At 32.0% G+C, this 21,489-nt stretch overlaps 1 protein-coding gene across 1 annotated transcript; it reads left to right on the forward strand.

Annotated features, from left to right (window-relative positions):
* Positions 1 to 611: 611 nt before the first annotated feature.
* Positions 612 to 21,375, forward strand: LOC112037979 (disease resistance protein At4g27190). Its single transcript, XM_065773898.1, has 6 exons — positions 612 to 737; positions 975 to 1,033; positions 5,090 to 5,216; positions 5,442 to 5,521; positions 13,397 to 16,259; positions 21,235 to 21,375. Exons 5-6 carry the CDS (start codon positions 13,497 to 13,499, stop codon positions 21,373 to 21,375), a joined length of 2,904 nt encoding a protein of 967 aa, XP_065629970.1. The 5' UTR covers positions 612 to 737; positions 975 to 1,033; positions 5,090 to 5,216; positions 5,442 to 5,521; positions 13,397 to 13,496.
* Positions 21,376 to 21,489: the final 114 nt, after the last annotated feature.

Here is a 21,489-nt window from a genome sequence, read left to right on the forward strand (position 1 = left end):
TGTAACATTCTCAGTACCTGCTCCCACTCACAAATATATTTAACTATTTTTTACATTTTATTTATTTATTAAGGGATGAGATTGAAAAGATGAGATTAAAATTTAAAAGTTATTTTTTTAAACTCTCAATCTCAATCCTTAAAAGCTATTACATCAGTGTAATTTCCTATCCCTTGCTTGAGTTCACATTACACCACATATTTGTTTACATTGTGTCTTCGTTATTTTCAGCACCCTTTTGAGCGTGCGACTGTCGTTTTTCATTCGCATGTGGCCATAAGTATTGCATTAGTTTGATCTGTGTGAGTAATCATTGTTTTGCAGTTTAAGGCGGAAGTATCAGAAAAAAGAAATGCAATTTCATTGAAATGAAATCCAGTTGAAAGAGATTGCATCCTCTCTTCGTTTTCAGTTTTCCTTTGAATCAAATTTTTGCTGTAGTTTCTGTGTTGTCGTCCTCTCGTTTTGTTTTTCTCTACTTCAACGAAAAAAAGAAAGAGTGATATATTTCTTACTTCCTAGTTCCTACTTTGCATCTTATTTCTTAAAAAAAAAAAAAAAAAAAGGGGGTTTCATCTTACTTCCTTTGCGATTTGTCATTTCCTCATTTTAAAAAAAAAAAAAAAAAAACTAGACACTTCCAACTTTTCACTTTGAAGGTTTTATTCACATTGGTAAGTAAAGGGTGCAGAAAAAGTAAAAACACAACTTTCAAACTTGCGGCAAGAAGGAGAGAGGTAATTTGTTTAGTTTCTTTATTTAAAATTTTCTTTGATTTAGGGGTTTAATTTTTATTTATTATGTGAGTGATGGAAGGAGAGAGAGAGAGAGGAAAAAAAAAAAAAAAGCAATGGAATGTGGTCTCTTAGGAGCTAGGACCCCAACAAAGTCTCTAAGTTACAGTACATATTTTCTGCCCTTCGCGTTTATTCTCATTCACCAGATTGACCTTCCTTTATTCAGTTGCTCTGCAGTCCGGTGGAGGTAGCGGAAAACAACTTGTTCCTGCTTCATTGATAAATAATAATCCGAGGTACGTACGACATTTTATAATTCCTTTTTCTCATTTTTAGCTTTATTCTATCCTTATTATATTGGTCTATGTGGACTTTAATTTGTGTTTGCTCTGGATTTAGATCCGATTTTGATATAAAAGTATTACAATTTTAATGGGAGAGATTTTTTTAGAGTTGGTTGTGTTATTTTGATGGAGAAAAACTATTCTATCGCATTTTGTATTTTTCTTTAAAATAGTGAAAATATTACAATTATGCGGGCGTAAGCAAATCAATTGCTAAAATACGTAAATTCTCGTATTTGTGTGATTGCATTGTATGTGTGTTATTTTTCTATTTATTTTTCGCATATCTCAAATTTGGGAATTCGTGTATATTTCCAACATGCTATACTCTGCTTGTAATGATGAGTACCTTGTTTGGTTTTCTTCCGCTTATACTTCCCATAAAGAAAAAGGCTTAAGATGAAAAAAAGAGAATGGAAGCAAGAATCGTGATCCTTCTTCGAAAAGCATTACTACAATCATCTATGTTGGAATTAAAAGTAATAAGTAATGTTCTAATGAATTGTATCTTTAATAAGTGTAGCTTGTCTCTCTGTTCTTTCACTCTCACTTTTCTCAAAATAAGATATTGGTCATATCACGTAGGCAGGTGTGTTCACAGGTCAGTTCGGGTTAGGCTCGTGCCCAACCTGCAACTAACTTGATCAGATCTGGTGGAGGAGTTCTAGACCTGCCCCCAACTATAAATAACCACGGGTCGAGTCGGATTAGGCTTGAGTAGACAACAATTGGCTATGATTTCGACTAAAATATAGAGATCAAACATTGAACTTTGAAGTCTGAAAAACATATTTATAAGCCTAAAGAGTAGTACACCATAAATACAAAGAACACAAATAGAAATAAGGAGATGAAATAGCACAACCACAATCCAAAGAACTATGATTGAATGACAAAAAATAGAGAAATCTAACTTGAGAGAGAGAGAGAGAGAGAGAATCATAAATCTGAATTGGTTTTAAAAAAAAAATTATTTACTTTGTTTAGATTGTAAATGAACGTGTTCATAAGCAACTTTTGCTTCAATAAAAAGTTTGTTTGTTTATAAATAAATCAATTTTGAGCCTAAGTTTTAAGCTTGTTTAATAAACCAACTAAGCTTAAGAAAAAAAAATTTGTTCTTGAACATGCTCGTGAGTTATAAGGCTTGATATACAACAAGTTAAGCCTAAACTCATTTATAGGCTTGACATGTGTTTACTAAATAAACTCATTAGGCCTATCTTAGTTATGACATGTCCAACACATCTTAATGCGGCCTTTTCAAATAGATTTTAAGTGCTAGAAAATATTCCTCAACACACCAACTTTTGCCCTAGTAACTAGACCTTCCTCATCCAATGTGTATTATCCCCTCTTTTTTTTTTTTTTGGTTTGTTGTTGTTGTTGTTGTTGTTGTTTGTTGAATCAGTGTGTTATCCTCCCAAGTGCCTAGAACTGCATCTTATGTATCTTCCTTTTACCAGCACTAGTCATCCAGATTTGACCAGCCCATCAGATCTCATTATTATCATCGCCCATTTTGCATAAGAGAACCATAATTGAATCTAAATTTGGTCATTAGAAAATTATCCAGAAATATCTCCCAAATAAATGGCATTTTTTTCCAGCAATTTAAAAAAAAAAAAAAATTTATGAGCTTAGCTTATTAGTTGACAGAGAGTTTGAAATCATTACCCATAACCTAGAGACTAGTGACCAAACGCAAATATCCCACGTAAGTGTACAATCAAAACAATACTCAGTCCATCCCTCTAGGGAGACACTAGAAAGAAAAAGATTTTCAAGAAAATTTGATCCTCAATTTTATGGTTATTAGGAGTACATGGATGCATTGTTCAAAGTGTTTTATATTCAGAATAAAGAAATGAGCCATTCTTGGTTCTACCCAGTGGCGGAGCCAAGATTTTAATTCAGGGGGGGCAAAATTATAGGGAACTTTGGAAACACAATCGTTCATCTATTGATCTTCCACTCAATTTTTTAATTAATTTTTAACACTTCATTGCTAAAAAGCCTCAAAGTTCATTACCAAAACATAGAATTTGAAACAATGAAAGAGAAAGAGATTGAGGGGAAAAAAAGATTAGTGGAAAGATGTAAGCATTAGAGATTTAGTGTCATGAAAAAATAAGACATAATTTGAAAGTATGGATCTGCTACATAGAGTTGGAGCCATGAAATATTTTAAACACAATTTAGTAGACGATTTTTATTTAAACTTAAAAAGTGTGATGAAAATTGAATTTCAATTGGTGTAAAGATTAAGTGTTGTGTATCTCCCATTAAAAAAAAAAAAAATAGAAGTGAAAAAAAAAAAAAATAGAAGTGTCAATGTGTCCAATTTAGTATTATCTCTTTGTATCTTTTTTCTCTAGTATGATATTTAGTATAACTTTGTTGATAAAAGTACAAGTGTGTAGCACATTTCATGACAGCACAGCAAGTTCTTGCATGTGCTGCCAGAGAATGACCAGCCACCTCATAAGGCACTAACTCTCACAAACATTCATGATATTAAATCAATAGAATGTAAAATCTCAATTACTTGAACTTTAGGTATTTGATAGAAGCATATTAAGCAGCTCTTTGTATCAGAACACTGAGGTAGCCAATTCTAATTTTGCAGGTGACTCGAACGCTGTTAAACAGCTCTTTGTTTTCGTTTTAAGATATATCTTCTCTTTGTTGGGGGGAATTAATTTCGGCATCAAACTATCAAATTTGTATCATTTGCATAGTTAACTGAAATTATGGGTTAGAATTTGATGTTAATTGGTTGTCTTTGAAATTTGTCCAGAAATTCTTGGTGTGGGGGGCAAAGTAATCCAGAAATCCTATACTAAAGGGGCTTGGGAGGAAGGTCAGGGGGGGCAGTTGCCCCCCCTCGCCCCCCCTTGGCTCCGCCCCTGGTTCTACCATTTCGATACAAGAATGTCTAAAATATGCCTCTTCCTAATTAGTTTCTTGAGTGGTGGACTATTTTTGCCCCTATCCAAAAAATTCTTGAGCATGTCGGTCCATGATCTTAAATTAATGAGGCTTTTCAGAAATGGGCCTCTGGTTCATTTAATCCATCATCAATTTACAAAAATCTCCCATCTCTTGTCAAATTTTATTTGAACTTTACTCTCCCATGAATTCCCCATTGGAGTTATGTAATCATTCCAAATTCACCATTAAATATTAGTCTTGAGAAATTCATGGTAAAATGGTGGGATACATTCAAAATTGCTAGAATAGTCAATTTCATTCAACAGTCAACAACTTCTCAAGCCAACAATCTCAATTTTTAATTGAAAGATCAAATATTCAATCAGAATTTTACCAAACATTCTCCAAGGAATAGGTAAAGTAAAAACCGAAGTATGCCCTCTCTCAGCTCAGTGGAGAAAATGACAAAAATAGTAACCAAGAAACTGAAACTAGGCTATAGATTCACATTCACAAGATCCAATTTACTATTGCTAAGTGATTGACTATGAGCAATTCAATCAATCAAAACGTGGCCCCTACCACTTTGGAAAAGTGTGAAGTAATTCAAAAAGGAAGTAACATTATCAGACAATAGCACATAGGAAATTATGACTGATAGAAAAAGACATCAATCAATCAAAATGTGGCCCCTACCACTTTGGAAGAATGTGAAATAATTCAAGGGCATATATTAGAAGACAACAAACACAGTTTCCAAGTAAAAGCAATTTATCGAAGCAAAATTTGACACAAGCGATCCCCATTCAAAGAAAACAATACGAATTAAGATATTGCTACAGTTTTTGTGTTTTCGTCCTCTCATTTTATTTTTCTCTACTTCTTAAAAAAATATATTAAAAAAGTCAGATTCTTCATACTTACAACTTTTCATCTTATATAATTCCCACAAAAAGAAAAAAAACCTTTTCATCTTGTATATTTATTTAAAAAAAAGAAGAAGCTTCATCTTAATTTCAGTTGAGAGTTGTTATTTAGTTTGGTTTTTCTTTTGCTTCATTTCTCTCAAAAAAGGAAAAGAAAAGAAAGAGCTGGACGCTTCCAACTTTTTACTTTGAAGGTTAATTCTTCACATTGTTAAGTCAAGGGGGTGCAGAAAATGTGAAAAAGAACTAGCAAACTTGCGGCACGAAGGAGAGAGGTACTTTGTTTAGTTTTTTACTTTTAAAAAAAAAATTATATTTATTTAAAATTTTGTTAGATTTGAGATTTTTAGTTATATTTATTTATGTGTGATGGAAGGAGTTGGAAAAAAAAAAAAAAAAATCCAACGGGAAATGGCTTCTGCCTCATAAAATGTGGTCTCTAAAGAATTTGAAATTTTCTGTCCTTCACGTTTATTCACCTTATTAACTGTCATTTGTAGAGTTGCTTAGCAGTTCGAGTGGAGGTAGCGGAAAACAACCTGTTCCTACTTCATTCAAAATTTGGTATCCTGATGAGAAGGTACGTACGACCTTCTATATTTACCTTTTCTCAGTTGTTGCTTAATTTGATTCTTGCTATACTTTGCTCGTAATGATCAATCCCCTGTTTGGTTTTCATCTGCTTATACCACCCATAAAGAAAAAGGCTTTAAGATGAAACAAGAAGAATAGAAGCAAGAATCGTGATCCTTGTTCCTAAGACATTATGAGAATCATCTCTATCAGAATTAATAGTAATACTAACTAATAAGCGATGATTCGGTAAATTGTATCTTAAAAAAGTGTAGATAGTTTCCTTGTTCTTGTGCTCTCACTTTTTTTAAAATTGATATTGGTTGTATCAAGTGGGTAGGGGTGTCCACAGGTTTGGGATTTTGCATAACTTGCAACCAAACAGATTAATTAGATTGGTTGGAAAGAGAGAGAGAGAGAGAGAGAGTTTATTTGGTACTGACGCACAAATAAAGTAATAAACTAACGTTTCTTTGCTCAAATAGCTACTGCTACTCATTTCAAGACCATTTCATTCGCACAAAAGGCAAACAAATAGGTTTTATAATTTTATTCAGGCCATTGAAATTTTCTTAATTTTGTTGTTTTGCTTTTTGCGGGTTTGAATTTCTAGGTTTTAGTGTGCTTATTTCTATGTTTGTTTCCTAATAAAAACAATGGAAAATGAAAAATCTTTTCAAAAAAGTTGAAGTAATTTTTTTTTTTTAAATTCTGCCTAATTTGGATTTGAGTTATGTTCGCATACTTGATGTCATGTGTTAGGATTGAAATCTTGTGTATGTAGTCTTAATGATACCTATGCATCCTTACACAAAAACCAGAATTTTAGATTTCCAGATTTATCTAATCCCAAAATTTAAATACAGAATTGCATAAATAATATGAATATAACACTAAAAAATAAACAAAAACTAGATCATGGTCAAATTAACATTAGAAAACTAAGATCATGACATCAACCAAATCAAATAAGAATACTCAATCTAACATCAAAATTTGAATTATTTAGATTGTTCCTAGCAAGGTAGAAAATCATGAAATAGGAAATTACCTTGCTTATGGATCTAGTTTGAAGATTTTAACTGATATCTGAGTGCATACAACACAAATGTAGTTTATGATTGCAAGAGCAATGGAAAAATACAATAGAACTTTGGTATCACAACTCATTAACAAAAGATTTTCTAAAAGGGTTTTGAAAATGGCGTTAAAAACAAGTTTCTGCCTCAAGAGACTCCTAGAGAGAGGTTTTATAAGATAAAAAAAGTGGTCTTGTGCTAGTGAGAAAGATACTAGAGAAGAAAAAGGGAGTTTTGAAATCATATAGGCAAAAACAAATTCTCTATTTAAGTGATTTGTAATTAAGGCATAAGGTGGGTACTTATGCGTGAAAACTAGGATTTTAAAGACCTTTTAAAGGGTTGTAGAGCTCCCTAGAGGTTTGGGAGCACCCCCACCAAGATTTAAGCACTTTAGGGCCTATATATGGAACTTTAGGACTGCTGAGGTGAAGCTGCAAACACGTCTCTGATCTTGCATACGTAACTTTGAGCTTACATATTCAGCTTGGCCTAGAACTCTAATTTCCTGATAGTACGTTTGCCCAACTCGAAACGGCCAATACTTACTCATTGTAAATCTAAATTATGCAACATTTGTGTCCATTTTGAAGCCCTGAATGTATAATTTTTAATGGAAAAATCCTCATTAAAAAATTTCGCTTGGGGTCAACAAATATTGGCAAAAGTGTGCGGAAAAGTTCTTTTTAGCATCACTTCCTATTTGTTGCGATTACCTATGGACTATTTTGAATACTTAAATTATCTTTAGTTGACATATGTCAAGCTCCTCATTGGGGTTGGTGACTAAAGATTATTAGCTAGTGCCAAATGGGGTGTCTACAATTGCTTCATTATTGGGTTGTCTAGTAGGTCTAGGGGTTTGTTCTTCTACTTAACCTTCCTAAATTTGAGAAATTCTCTATATTTCATTGCAACAAATGTCATGTTCTCATCATTTTAATAATTAAGGAATGCTCTTGTACAAACCCTCTAGTAGGCATTGGAATAATTAAGGAATACTCTTATTAAAACATAAGGGTATTCATGCCATTGAGGATCAAGGATCAAACTCAAGAAACTAAACCCTTATAAAGTGTACCCATGCGCTAATACTACTTAAAAAACTTGTTAATACCCTTATTTTTTTACATTAGAATTTATAGATTTGTTGATCAATCAAACTAGTTTTAAAGTACTAGTATTCAATGCAAATAAACAAACCAACCATAGTACTCAAGTACCAAATCTGAAAGCAACACACTAAAAGAAAACAACCCAAGACACAAGATTTGGTTACGAAGTGGACAACCAAAGAAGAATTTCTTCAATGGAAAACTCACTTCAAGGACCCAATCCCGTAGAAAAAATCACTACAGGAAAATTAGTTACAATATTATACTTACCAAATCTTTGTACAACTAGACTCTCTGCAATAATATCTACAAATTTCCCGCTTGCATTCTTACCACAATAGCCCCAAAACCTCTCCAATCAAATTTTCTCCATGAAATCTCCATTCAAAAGAATCAGACACTTTGGCATTCCTAGGAACCTTCTTGAAAATTTTTCTATAGTGAATCTCACTTGGAACTATTAGAAAATTTAGATCCCACTGTTGATTTTACAACTTGATTAATCAGCTTGACAATTTAACCGATTATATAATTCAATTATTACCATTTAATTACCTCAAATTTAATGAGTGACCAATTAAAGCAGTAGAGTGGTGAATAAAGAACGCAACAATATGGTGACAAAGTGAAAAACTGAAGGAAAAATAGTCCAAGAGAAAACCACTACGAGGTTCCTAAACCACAAGAACAAATTCACTAAAAGAATCGAAATTCTTACAATTGAAACCCACTCACGTTCCAAATTGCTACCTCTATTAGTGACTTATTCATGTGACCATTCGTAGCTCAAATTCAATTGGACTCTTCTATTTTGAATTCCTTCTCACGAACTTCCCGTTCCTAACTTCAAGGACCACCTTGAAAATTTGATCTAGTAGTAACAATGGGATGACTCTATGACTTCAACCTTGATTTGTATTGTAACAGTAACAATACCATGGATGACGATTCTCTATTTACTTTAATGCTCACAGTTTAGATAGGCAAAGGCTAGGGTTTTATTCATTATTGCCAAAACTCAACAAGACTTAAAATTTTATTCATTATTGCCAAAACTCTATAAATATGAACCTTCAAAATTTTCTTTTATAGCACGAGATGAACAAAGAATAAGGTTTTCAGTTTAAGCACAAGGTATTCTCAAAATAGCATAGAGCCTGGCAGCATTTTTCTTGATGGAAAATCGTGCAAAGCATGGTTGTATAGGTGCAAAATGTAGCGTAAAAGACAAAGCAAAAAATCCTGGTTCAAATAGGAACAAGAAAACAAAGTTTGACAATCTTGCTTGAGCAAGCCTTGAGCGTAGACAAGCAAAGTCTTGGGTTGAATTATTTTTTGTTTTGAACGAAACTCACTTTTGTTTTAGCGAGACTCCTTTTTTTTTGCTTGAATAAGATACACTTTCACTCGATCGAAATCTCCATAAATCAATTCTTTGAACATCTTCATGGTAGTTTGTGGCCGACTTTAACAAGGAATGAAATACACCTAATCATGATATTTGATTACATCCATTGTCACAAAATTGGCCAACACATAACAACTTTTGTGTTACCTACATAAACAAAAGCTTTTCTCATTCGTTTCATCTATATGTCGTTTCCTTCAGTCATATTTTGTTTCCATCATAGTTATTCTTCTATTGTTAAAAAAAAAAAAAAAAAAGGCTTCTTTGGTATTGAAGATAATCTTTTTTTAACAAAAATTTCATTTTTGTTTATATTTGTTCTTCGTATTTGTTTGTGATCAATTCCAACATGAAATGTAAATTATCTACTTTATGTGTGGCTAGTTGGTTGAAAATTACATGATAATTTACTAAATCGTGGATTTTATACATATATTTTTATTTGATATATTTAATGATAACTAGTAAGGGTTGCACATGCAAGGCATGTGCTGCCCCTTGAGTGAAAAAAATTTTAGATAAAATTATTTTTTGAAGTAGTATCATATCATGTATTTAAATTTAGAATAGTTATTTAAGATGTGGCTATCTATTTAGTATGATAATTTTTTAGAACCTATTTACTAAAGGCAGTATCTACTCACAAAAAATTCTACTAAGAATAATAACAAATGTCATCATCTTCTAACAATAAACAACTAAGTTTTGATAAAACATTGTCACAATATTTAAATTTTTGCAATAAATGATGATATATGCTACAATTGAAACTCTTCGTCAAATTAAGCGCCTACAACCATTTGCAATGAATATTTTGTTATTTATACTTCCTTCTTTATCATTTTATTTTATAAGCCTAACTAAGACGCTTAACTTAATTTTTAATGAACACCTTTTTAAGAAATAAAAGAAGTAAAAAAAAGAATAAAATAACAAAAGACATGTCATTGAAGTTTCTATTATATAAAATTATAAATCTAGAAGATTTAAACCTCTAATAAATTAGTGTTCTGTAGGTAACAAATAAAATACTATAAATCACCATTTTTACTTTTTAAGTATGACTAACACATAAAACTCAAAATATACAAAGAAAATTTTTGGGATATTAAAATTTAGTGAGACATTTTAGATATTGCATAATAGAATATTCTAGGAATCATAAAATTTTGTTAGGATTTAACTAAGAGAGTAAAAGCAAGGACTATATGTTTGTGTACAAAATAAAAATGAGGAAATTATTCAACTTTAAAGTTGGGGATGAAACTACTCCAAACACAAAAGAGGGAAAGTACTTTTATATATATATATATATATATTTTTTTTTTCCTATTGGTAAAACTATGTGTTTTTTACTTTAAACAATGTGATAAAAAGAAAGTTGTCTGCAAAACAATAAATTTTGGTTCAACAAATTGGCTAAAAAAAAAAAAAAAATTCAGGAATACAATAAATGTCACGATATTTTCTCAATACATTTGTTTTAGCTATGGTGGGCCCTAGTATGATATTTTATAATTTTATTTTAGAGTTATATTATATGCACAACATTTTCACAATAAATCCTAAATGGTAAGTTATTATTGATTTTTATTTGGGACAACCACTTTAAACTATGCATTAAAAAAAATTGTCACAATATTTTTACAATACCTTTATTTTTAGTTTTGGTAAATTTTGGTTTGATATATTATTATTTATTTTATAGAAATGCTATCTCCATTATATTTTCAAACCAAATTCTAAATGGAAAATTGTTACTAATTTTAAAATGGACCAACGACTGATATCACTTTTTTATCTATCAATAGTAGTTTACCACCTATAATTTGTAGTGAAATTAATGTGAAAATGTTATGGACTTAGTAATTTTTGGTTTGATCTATAAGAATTTGAGATCTCAAAAATTATGATAACAACAAGTGTTACAACATTTTCACAAAAAATTTATTTTCAGTTGTGGTTGATCAGAGTCTCATATTTTTCTATTTTATTTTGACCTATAAAAAANAAAAAAAAAAAAAAAAAAAACCCACAACCAAAGAGAGGCAGAGTGAAAGGCGGACAGAGAGGAGAGGGAAGACGGTGAGATCGACGGCGGCCTCGGGGTGAGATTGGCGAGATCGAGCGTGGCTGAGCGTGGGTGAGATCGAGCGTGGCTGGAGCGTGGTGAGATCGAGCTACGCCGTCGTCGTGGGTGAGATCGTCGTCGGAGCTATGCCGTCGTGACTGGAGTGTGGGTGAGATCGAGCTACGCCGTTGTCGTGGGTGAGATCGTCGTCGGAGCAACGCCGTCGTGGCTGGAGCGTGGGTGAGATCGTCGTTGGAGCACGCCGTCGTCACTGCCGGACTGGTCGAAGAGAGAGGGAACCGTAGAGTGAGATCGAAGAGAGAGGGAACCAGAGAACCAGAGAGTGGGAGAGAAGAGAGACGAAACTAGAGAGTGAGAGAGAAGAGAAGAAAAAATGAAGAGAGAGGAGAGAGAAGAGTGAATATAAAACAATTTTTATTTTTACCACATCTGTCCGTACCGTTGCAAATTTGCAACGGTACTGTAGACATGTGGTATAAGTTTTGAGATTTGGCACATCTCATAATGCTCAATTTTTGTGTTTGGTTTGGCAAATGTGCCAAATATTTAGCATTTGGCACATTTGCCACACCTGCTGTGGATGCTCTAACACAACAAATTTTACAATATTTTCACAATTATTAAGATGTCAATTTCTTATAAGTCAAAATAAAATAATAAAATATGAGACTGACCAACCATAACTGAAAATAAATATTTTGTAAAAATATTGTAAGTAAATGTGTAAAAGCTACTATAGTAGCTATAGTACTTTTTTTATTTATTCAATATGTACTGTTCATCACTTCATCAGCCCTCTTTTTTCTTTCTTTTTTTCTTTTCTTTTTTTTAGTCATCGGTTTGTGCTCTTTTTTAAAATATTTATATGAGCTAGCACATATATTGTTATACTGATACAACAAATTTCATAATACACAATTATTGAGGTGTCTATTTTTTATAGGTCAAAATAAAATAGAAAATATGAGACTCTGATCAACCACAACTGAAAATAAATTTTTTGTGAAAATGTTGTAACACTTGTTGTTATCATAATTTTTGAGATCTCAAATTCTTATAGATCAAACAAAAATTACTAAGTCCATAACATTTTCACATTAATTTCACTACAAATTATAGGTGGTAAACTACTATTGATAGATAAAAAAGTGATATCAGTCGTTGGTCCATTTTAAAATTAGTAACAATTTTCCATTTAGAATTTGGTTTGAAAATATAATGGAGATAGCATTTCTATAAAATAAATAATAATATATCAAACCAAAATTTACCAAAACTAAAAATAAAGGTATTGTAAAAATATTGTGACAATTTTTTTTAATGCATAGTTTAAAGTGGTTGTCCCAAATAAAAATCAATAATAACTTACCATTTAGGATTTATTGTGAAAATGTTGTGCATATAATATAACTCTAAAATAAAATTATAAAATATCATACTAGGGCCCACCATAGCTAAAACAAATGTATTGAGAAAATATCGTGACATTTATTGTATTCCTGAATTTTTTTTTTTTTTTAGCCAATTTGTTGAACCAAAATTTATTGTTTTGCAGACAACTTTCTTTTTATCACATTGTTTAAAGTAAAAAACACATAGTTTTACCAATAGGAATTGTCGTGAAAAAGATATAGCGCTTTTTTTTTTTTTTTTTTTTCATAATACCTTTATTTTTAGTTATGGTTGGTTTTAGTATGATATTTTATTTTCACCTATAAGAAATAAATACCTCAACAATTATGAAATAAGACATTACTTCATTATCCTACGTCTATGTCAAAAAATGTGTTTGCATAATTTTTGTTTTCCAATTTAACAGAATGTTCATATGATTTACTCCATTATATACTATTTTGATAAAAATCTTATACCAATTCAAAAAAAGATGCTCAATTTAACAACTATGAGTATGTCCATAAAAGTAACAACTCACATGTAAAAAGTGGGTAACGTGGAAATAACAAATTATCAAATGAAAAAGTGCGCCACCCAATCGATAAAGTAGATGGATTCACTCTTATGGAAAATAATCTATTGTTTCATAGTTTACCATAACCTGCCACATTCCATGAACTCCGAGAGAATGCTAAAATATAAAACGAATTATATAATTTCAAAAATAAAAAAATAAATTGGTTTTTGTTTTGTTTTATTATTATTTTTATTATATATGTTTCCCCTTTTTCAGAATTCTCATAATGCATCACGGTCCACAATCCACGTAGAAAACCCGAAGAGAAGTATGTTATTGATTTCTTCCCCTTCCTAGACAACCACCAGCTGTGAGAATGAATTTTCGAGACAAAATCGAGGAGAAAATTTTCGATTGGGTGCTTGTAGCACTGCTTGCACCACTTGGATTTGTGCTTGCAGCACTTGGATATTCGTTGCGTTATCTGATTTGCTACAAAAGTAACGTTGATAATCTCAAAACCCAAGTTGAGGAGCTGCTAGGGGCCAGAGATAGACTGAAACATGATGTTGATACTGCAAGAAGCAATCTAATGAAAATTGAAGATGATGTTAAGAGACAGCTTACCGAATCTGATGATATAATAGCAGTGGCGGAGAAAATCCTTGAATTTGATAACATGGGAAGGTATCCTAATATGATGTCCCGTTTTCAAGTGAGCAGGAGGGCAGAAAAGGCAGCATGGGAAGCCGAGAATTTGAAGGATGAGATCATTGAGATATTAAAGTTCAATAGAGTTGGATATCGTGAGTCTACACGAGTAGGAGGGACCGCGATATCTAATAGAGGGTATGAGTCCTTTGAATCAAGAAGGCTTATATTAACTGATGTTCTGGAAGCACTTAAAAATCCTAATATCACTAGGATTGGGCTGTACGGGATGGGAGGTATCGGGAAAACCATGCTAGTCAAAGAAGTTTTAAAACAAGCTGAGAGATATCAGTTGTTTGACAAGTACCTTTTTGTAGTTGTATCCAATCCTCCAGACTTGAAAAAGATTCAAAGAGAAATTGCGGAGAAATTGGGTCTGAAACTTGAGGGGGAGATCACTGAATCTGTACTAGCAGATCGACTATGCGAGCGATTGAAACAAGAGAATAGGGTCCTTATGGTTTTGGATGACATTTGGAAGTACCTGGACTTGGAAGCTCTTGGGATTTTCTTTGGAGATGATCAAAACGGGTGCAAATTATTGCTGACGTCCAGACTTCAGAATATACTACGCGATTTTATGGATGCCCAAACGCAGTTTCCAGTTGGAGTTTTATCAGATGATGAAGCGATAAGCTTGTTTGAGAAGATAGTTGGGAATTTAGCTAAAACCGGTGAATTCAAATCTAATATGCATCAAATTGTCAAAGAATGTGCTGGATTACCAATTGCCATTACAACCGTTGCAAATGCGTTGAAAAATAAAAAAAATATATATGTTTGGAAGGATGCACTCAATAAGTTGAAAATGTCTTGCCCAATAAAGATTGAGGGAATGGATGAGGTGTACAGAAGTATAAAGTTGAGTTACGATTTCTTAGAAAGTGATGCAAAGTCATTATTGTCGCTTTGTAGTCTACACCGAGAGGATAACAACATAGAAGTAGAAGACTTGTTGAAATATGGTGTGGGTTTGGACTTGTTTCACATCGTCCGTAAAATAGAGGATGCCAGATGTAGGGTGCACGCATTGGTTGAAGAACTCAAAGATTCTTGCTTCTTGTTGGATGGTAATTATAATGGAACAGTCAAAATGCATGCCGTAATTCGTGACGTCGTCATTAATATTGCAGTTGAAGAAAGGCATATGTTTACCATAAGAACTGCTATTGAATTGCAAAATCTGTCTAAAAGGGAAGATGCAGTTGCAATTTCATTGCCTTACATTAACGATGATTTAGAGCTTCCTAATCAGTTTGAATGTTCAAAGCTTAAGTTACTTTTGTTGTTCAGGCAAAAAGTTGGTTTCCGTATTCCAGATTCATTTTTTGAAGGGTTAAAGGATCTCAAAGTGTTGAAGTTATCTAGAAGCTGGTCTGGAGTACTTCCTTCATCACTTTCGTCCCTTGAAAATCTCCAAACATTGTGTTTAGACGGTGAGGTACAGAATGCAATCATAATTGGAGAACTGAAGAATTTGAAAGCTCTTAGCCTTTCATTGTCCGATACTGAACGGTTACCACAAGAGATAGGGCAGCTGACTCACCTTCAATTACTAGATTTGAGAGGATGTTCTAGACTTCAATTTATTCCACCCAATGTATTATCTAATCTGAAGAGGTTAGAAGAATTATATTTGCCAGATGATGTTGAATGGGAGGTGGAAGTACAAAGCACAGAAAAAATTAATGCAATGGTCTCAGAGTTGGACCATTTGTCTCACTTGACCAAGTTACATATACGTATTGAGAATGCAAAGATTCTACCAAACGCCATGGTTTTTGAAAGGTTGGAAAGCTATAGAATAGCCATAGGCAGTGCTTCTCTCCGGGGTGAAACTTTGGAAACTTCACGAATTTTAAAGCTCAAAATAAGCTTTCAATCGGACAATGGGTATAAAGTATTATTTAGGAAATGTGAAAATCTCATTTTGGATGAAATGAAAGGTGTCAAAAACAATCTTTACGAATTAGATTCAGAAGGTTTTCAAAGTTTGAAGCATCTCACAGTCCAACACAATGACGAGATTCAGTATATTTGCATGTCTATGGGGGTTCTTGATTCTGTCTTTCCTAGTTTGGAGTCAATTACCTTGCGGAATGTGAACAATTTGGAACGGATATGCTACACGCAACTTTCAACGAAGACTTTTTGTAACTTGAGAGTAGTAAAAGTGAGCAAGTGTTGTAAGTTGGAATCTGTCTTCTCCTCATCTATGGTTGGAAGCTTTATACACCTGCAGGAAATGAATATAAAAGATTGCGAGATAATGAGTGCAATAGTTGCGATAGAAAGAGAAGAAGAAATTGAGGTCAATAGTGACGACAACATTATGTTTGAAAATCTCCATTCTTTGAAATTAAGGAAGTTATTCAAGTTAAAGGGCTTCCTCTCTGTTGTTGATTCTCTTGTACTTTTCAACGGGAAGGTATGTTTAAGATTTAATTTTAAATTTTACTCTTTAAATGTTGACAAGTCTTCCACAACCTAAAATAAAAAATAAAAAATATTAGACTACATATTGTTGATATCAAGACACATTTTCTTTTTGAAAATTGCACCAAATGATCAGAAGTATTGTTTTTGCTTTTTTTTTTTTTTGTCAATATATAATCTTTTTTATATTTGTCTCATTTATCCGTTTTTTCTTTTTTGATGAAAAATAAAGGTGTTTGACTGAACCACATTTGATTCGACGCCAATATGAACATTAATTACTTGATTTTTATATTGCACCAAACTTTATTTCATCTGAAGCAATCTGATGCCTTATTATAGATTAGGGTGCAATGAGTTTGCCTAGTGGATTGGCACCTTACTATTAACTGTTTTTTGAATGGGCTTGTTCGGGCACCTTACTATTAACTGTTTTTTGAATGGGCTTGTTCTACACAATAGTAGTTATAGAAACATACAAAGTAATTTGGATATATTATAAATTCATGTATTTTTTTTTGAAGTTTCTCACTTTTAGTCTCTAGATATTGGTTAAATTCAAAATTGTACACTTTTTTATTTATTTATTTGGTGGTGTGTATTTTCACTAATACTTATCAATTTATATGCCAGTAATACAGTCTAATGGTCACCGCTGTTTTAATCTTTTCTTTTATTTTTTTTTAGTTTTTTTCCCCTTAGCACTGATGGCCATTTTTTTTTGATAACAAACACTGATGGTCACTTTAAATATTTAATGAGTAGCATAAAAAAAAGGTCCAATAGGAAATCTAGCAACTACCGTAGGTAGCATTGTAAAATATTACAAGAAAAGGTCAATGAACAAGAGTTTTACAGAAGAATAACCAAATTCTCTAATCGAGATAAATCACAAATTGAACATACTCATATAAAATGTTTTTTAGAAGAACATACTTATATAATTAGTTTATGTATTCTGTATTTTAAATTGATTATCTATCTATTATATTGCAAGTTTGATACATCCTAATATACTTTTTACACTTGCCAAATTTTCTAAAAAATATTATATTCCAAAATTTGCATTTGGAATATGTATATGCTCTCCTCTTTTGTATGGAGGATCTTATTTTAAAAAAATAAAATACACAATATTTTTAATTTGTAATCACATGTAAATGTAGTTAAAGTATAAAATTTGTTTCATAATTTTATAGAATTTGAACTTTTACTTTCCAATTTTGTGTGGGACAGAGGATTTGTAAGTGAAGAATAGAATAATGTTATCTTAAAATAGTTTCAAACTTTGTCAAACTTTTTTTTTATGAGATCAAACTTTTATATTTTTTAAAAATAGATCAAACTTTTATATTTATTAAAAATAAATACATTATATAATGAAAAAGGTTTAATTACTGTTAACAAGTTTGATAGTGTTTAAATTCCTTTAAAAAATAGTTTTTAAATTGGTGAAATTTGTTTAAATTTAGTATAATACCAATACTAGAATTGTCTTTTTTATTTTCTACTACAGCTTGGAATGAAACATTTTTCCAAAAATTGTGCATATTAATTTAAAATTTTCTCAATATACTATTATCGAATTTGAGTTCTATTTGTTATGCATATAGAGAGAGAATCCAGTTTGGAAATTAAATTGAATTTTCATCCTTATAAGCATTATCATAATCTAAATTTCATCAGCAATTCTTTTAGTACGGACATGACCATTGAGAAAAAGCTTGAAGAAATGATACTAAGTACCTCTTAAATTGACCTCTAATTTTCTGTTCTAGACACCATTTGAAGCCAAATTCACTTTCCACACAATAATGGCAAAATTATGTAGTGTCCCTTAAGCCTATGTGCGATGGATAGTCTCAATGCAACAATGACATGACAGAATTTGTTTATTTGAGCATAATTTCATTCCTTTATAAAATAAGAGAAAGGTAGTGGTTATGTTTTAGAGAAAATGGTGGTTCAACTGGTCATTGATTATCATTTTTGTATTATATTTTTGTAATAAGTTTTTGATAATTTTTGGGTTGAGATTTGTGTACTATGGTTGTTAGGGCTAATAGGTGGTTGTTTGGATTGATTTGTAATGTTGTTTTGCTAATTTGTGGAGTTGTTTGCACTAATCTGAAGGGGGAAGAGGGACAAGATTTTGGAGGGAAGGGGGTCAAGTTTTATTCCTTGAGCCCAATTTGAATTAGTCCCTAGTATATACATTAAAAAAATTCTGCATCTTGGGGAAGGACCGGGGGGGGGGGGGGGGGGGGGGGGGGGGGGGGGGGGGGGGGGGCTGCNATTTAGTTCTTCTACCTTATTTTGATTTTTCCTATCTTTCTGTTTACTCTTCCAAGCCTTGCAGTTTCTTCTTATGTGACCTTCTTTGTCATAGTAGAAACACTTGAATTTTCCTTTCGATTCTGACTGACTTCTGGATTTACCACGCCCCTTAGAATTTCTAGTCCTACTCCTCCCCCTATTCTCTGTGACAAGAGCTTGTGCATTATCCTTGGCCATGTCTTTTCTTCTTGTTTCTTTATTGAACAAGCTATCCTTGACCATTGCAAGTTGTAACACACCATTTGGAGCAGAGTTACTAAGTGACACCACAAAAGTCTCCCAACTGTCAGGTAAGGAGCTCAGAAGTAATAAAGCTTGAAACTCATCATCAATTATCAGCTTCTTATAACCATTTGATTCACCAAGTCTTGGAACTCACTCAAATGCTCGGCAACGGATCTCCCTTCCTTAAGCTTCAAATTCACAAGCTTTCTAGCCACAAAAGCTTTATTTTGAGCTATCTTTCTTCATTGAGACCCTTCAATTTTTCCCAAAGAGCTTCTATTTAGTCTCTTGAGATACATGATGAAACACACTCACATCGATGCATTGTCTAATACATCCAATGGTTTTTCTATTTAACTTCTCCTAGTCTTTTTCAGACATCTCACTTGGCTTAACACTATCTTCTCCTAGTCTTTTTCGGACATCTCACTTGGCTTAGCACTATCACCCTCGATAGGATCATGCAAATCCTTACAGTAAAGGACATCCTCCATCATCAGCTTCCAAATCAAATAATTTGACGCCGTGAGTTTAATCATAGTGCTCATATTCATATTCGTATTTTCCATTTAATTCAACATAAGACAATCACGTCCAACAACCAATGCTCTGATACCACTTGTTGGGATAAATTCCTGTCTATGTGTGAATTAAATTAAATATAACCCAAGCAACAAAGAAAATAGAAATCTACGAAAACGATAAAAAAATCAACCAACAAGAACACCAAGAAATTACGTGAAAAACCCTCCAGTGTAGAGAGAAAACCATGAGGCAAATCTGATCAATCCATTATAATAAAATAGAGATTACAACACTCAAGTTATACCCAAAACCTTAGTTCACAATAAATTGAGAAAATACAAAAATACTTCTAGGAACAAATACAACCTCATCACATAACCCAGTAGCAAGATCTTCCACTCTGAATACTTTAACTCTATGTAGTTGTAGCATCCAAATAATCATCCTAGAGAAAACTCCCAATTTATCTTCCTTGTGTGTTTTGAGCAAAAGAAAAATCACATTTTCTTTTTTCCCTCAGTGCCGTTCAAAGCACTAATCTTTTTCCTTCAGTCGGCTTCAAATTTGTGTTTTAGTCTTCAATCTCTCTCACATTCTCTATATCATGTATCTACTCGTGAAAGAACACAATATGCTTTATATAAAAGCACCTGCCACTGCCTACACTCCTATTCCTAAAGTAATTTGGAATAGAAGTCTTGTATACCAACTTTCACCTATTTCACGTTTAAATAGGATTCAATAAATATGAACTTAGAGTCCTATGTGGGCTGGACTCCTATTAGGTGCCGTGCACCTCAACAAATAGGAAATCTAGCAACTACCGTAGGCAGCATTGTAAAATATTACAAGAAAAGGTCAATGAACAAGAGTTTTACAGAAGAATAACCAAATTCTCTAATCGAGATAAATCACAAATGGAACATACTTATATAAAATGTTTTTTAGAAGAACATACTTATATAATTAGTTTATGTATTCTGTATTTTAAATTGATTATCTATCTATTATATTGTGCCTTTGACACATCCTAATATACTTTTTACACTTGCCAAATTTTCTAAAAAATATTATATTCCAAAATTTGCATTTGGAATATGTATATGCTCTCCTCCTTTGTATGGAGGATCTTATTTAAAAAAAATAAAATACATAATATTTTTAAGTTGTAATCACAAGTAAATGTAGTTAAAGTATAAAATTTGTTTCATAATTTTATAGAATTTGAACTTTTACTTTCCAATTATGTGTGGGACAGAGGATTTGTAAGTAAAGAATAGAATAATTATATCTTAAAATAGTTTCAAACTTTGTCAAACTTTTTTTTTATGAGATCAAACTTTTATATTTTTTAAAAATAGATCAAACTTTTATATTTATTAAAAATAAATACATTATATAATGAAAAAGGTTTAATTACTGTTAACAAGTTTGATAGTGTTTAAATTCCTTTAAAAAATAGTTTTTAAATTGGTGAAATTTGTTTAAATTTAGTATAATACCAATACTAGAATTGTCTTTTTTATTTTCTACTACAGCTTGGAATGAAACATTTTTCCAAAAATTGTGCATATTAATTTAAAATTTTCTCAATATACTATTATCGAATTTGAGTTCTATTTGTTATGCATATAGAGAGAGAATCCAGTTTGGAAATTAAATTGAATTTTCATCCTTATAAGCATTATCATAATCTAAATTTCATCAGCAATTCTTTTAGTACGGACATGACCATTGAGAAAAAGCTTGAAGAAATGATACTAAGTACCTCTTAAATAAAAAGAAATTATTACTCTTCTTCCTTCTTAATTCTTCCTTATAATAGTTAGTTAATTTAAATCTGGTCTTTAGAATATAATTTAATTAAGTTTTATTTGTAGGTTGTCTTTCCGAACTTGGAGGAATTGAAAATAAAAGGCATGGATAGCATGAAGATGATTTGGTCCAATCAACTCATTTCAGCGGGGGGGGGGGGGGGGTTGGGTGGTTGCAACGCCCCCTTGGCCCTAGTCCCTAACTAGATGAAGAAAGATAAAAGATTGATATTCACTAAATAAGGTATGTTATTGGCCAAAAGGAAAGAACATATGTTTAGTTATGGAAAATGTTAAAGTAGTAATCAATTTAACTACAAA

This window comes from Quercus suber, unplaced genomic scaffold (genome assembly GCF_002906115.3).
Source record: "Quercus suber isolate HL8 unplaced genomic scaffold, Cork oak 2.0 scaffold_82, whole genome shotgun sequence".
NCBI classification, from domain to species: domain Eukaryota; kingdom Viridiplantae; phylum Streptophyta; class Magnoliopsida; order Fagales; family Fagaceae; genus Quercus; species Quercus suber.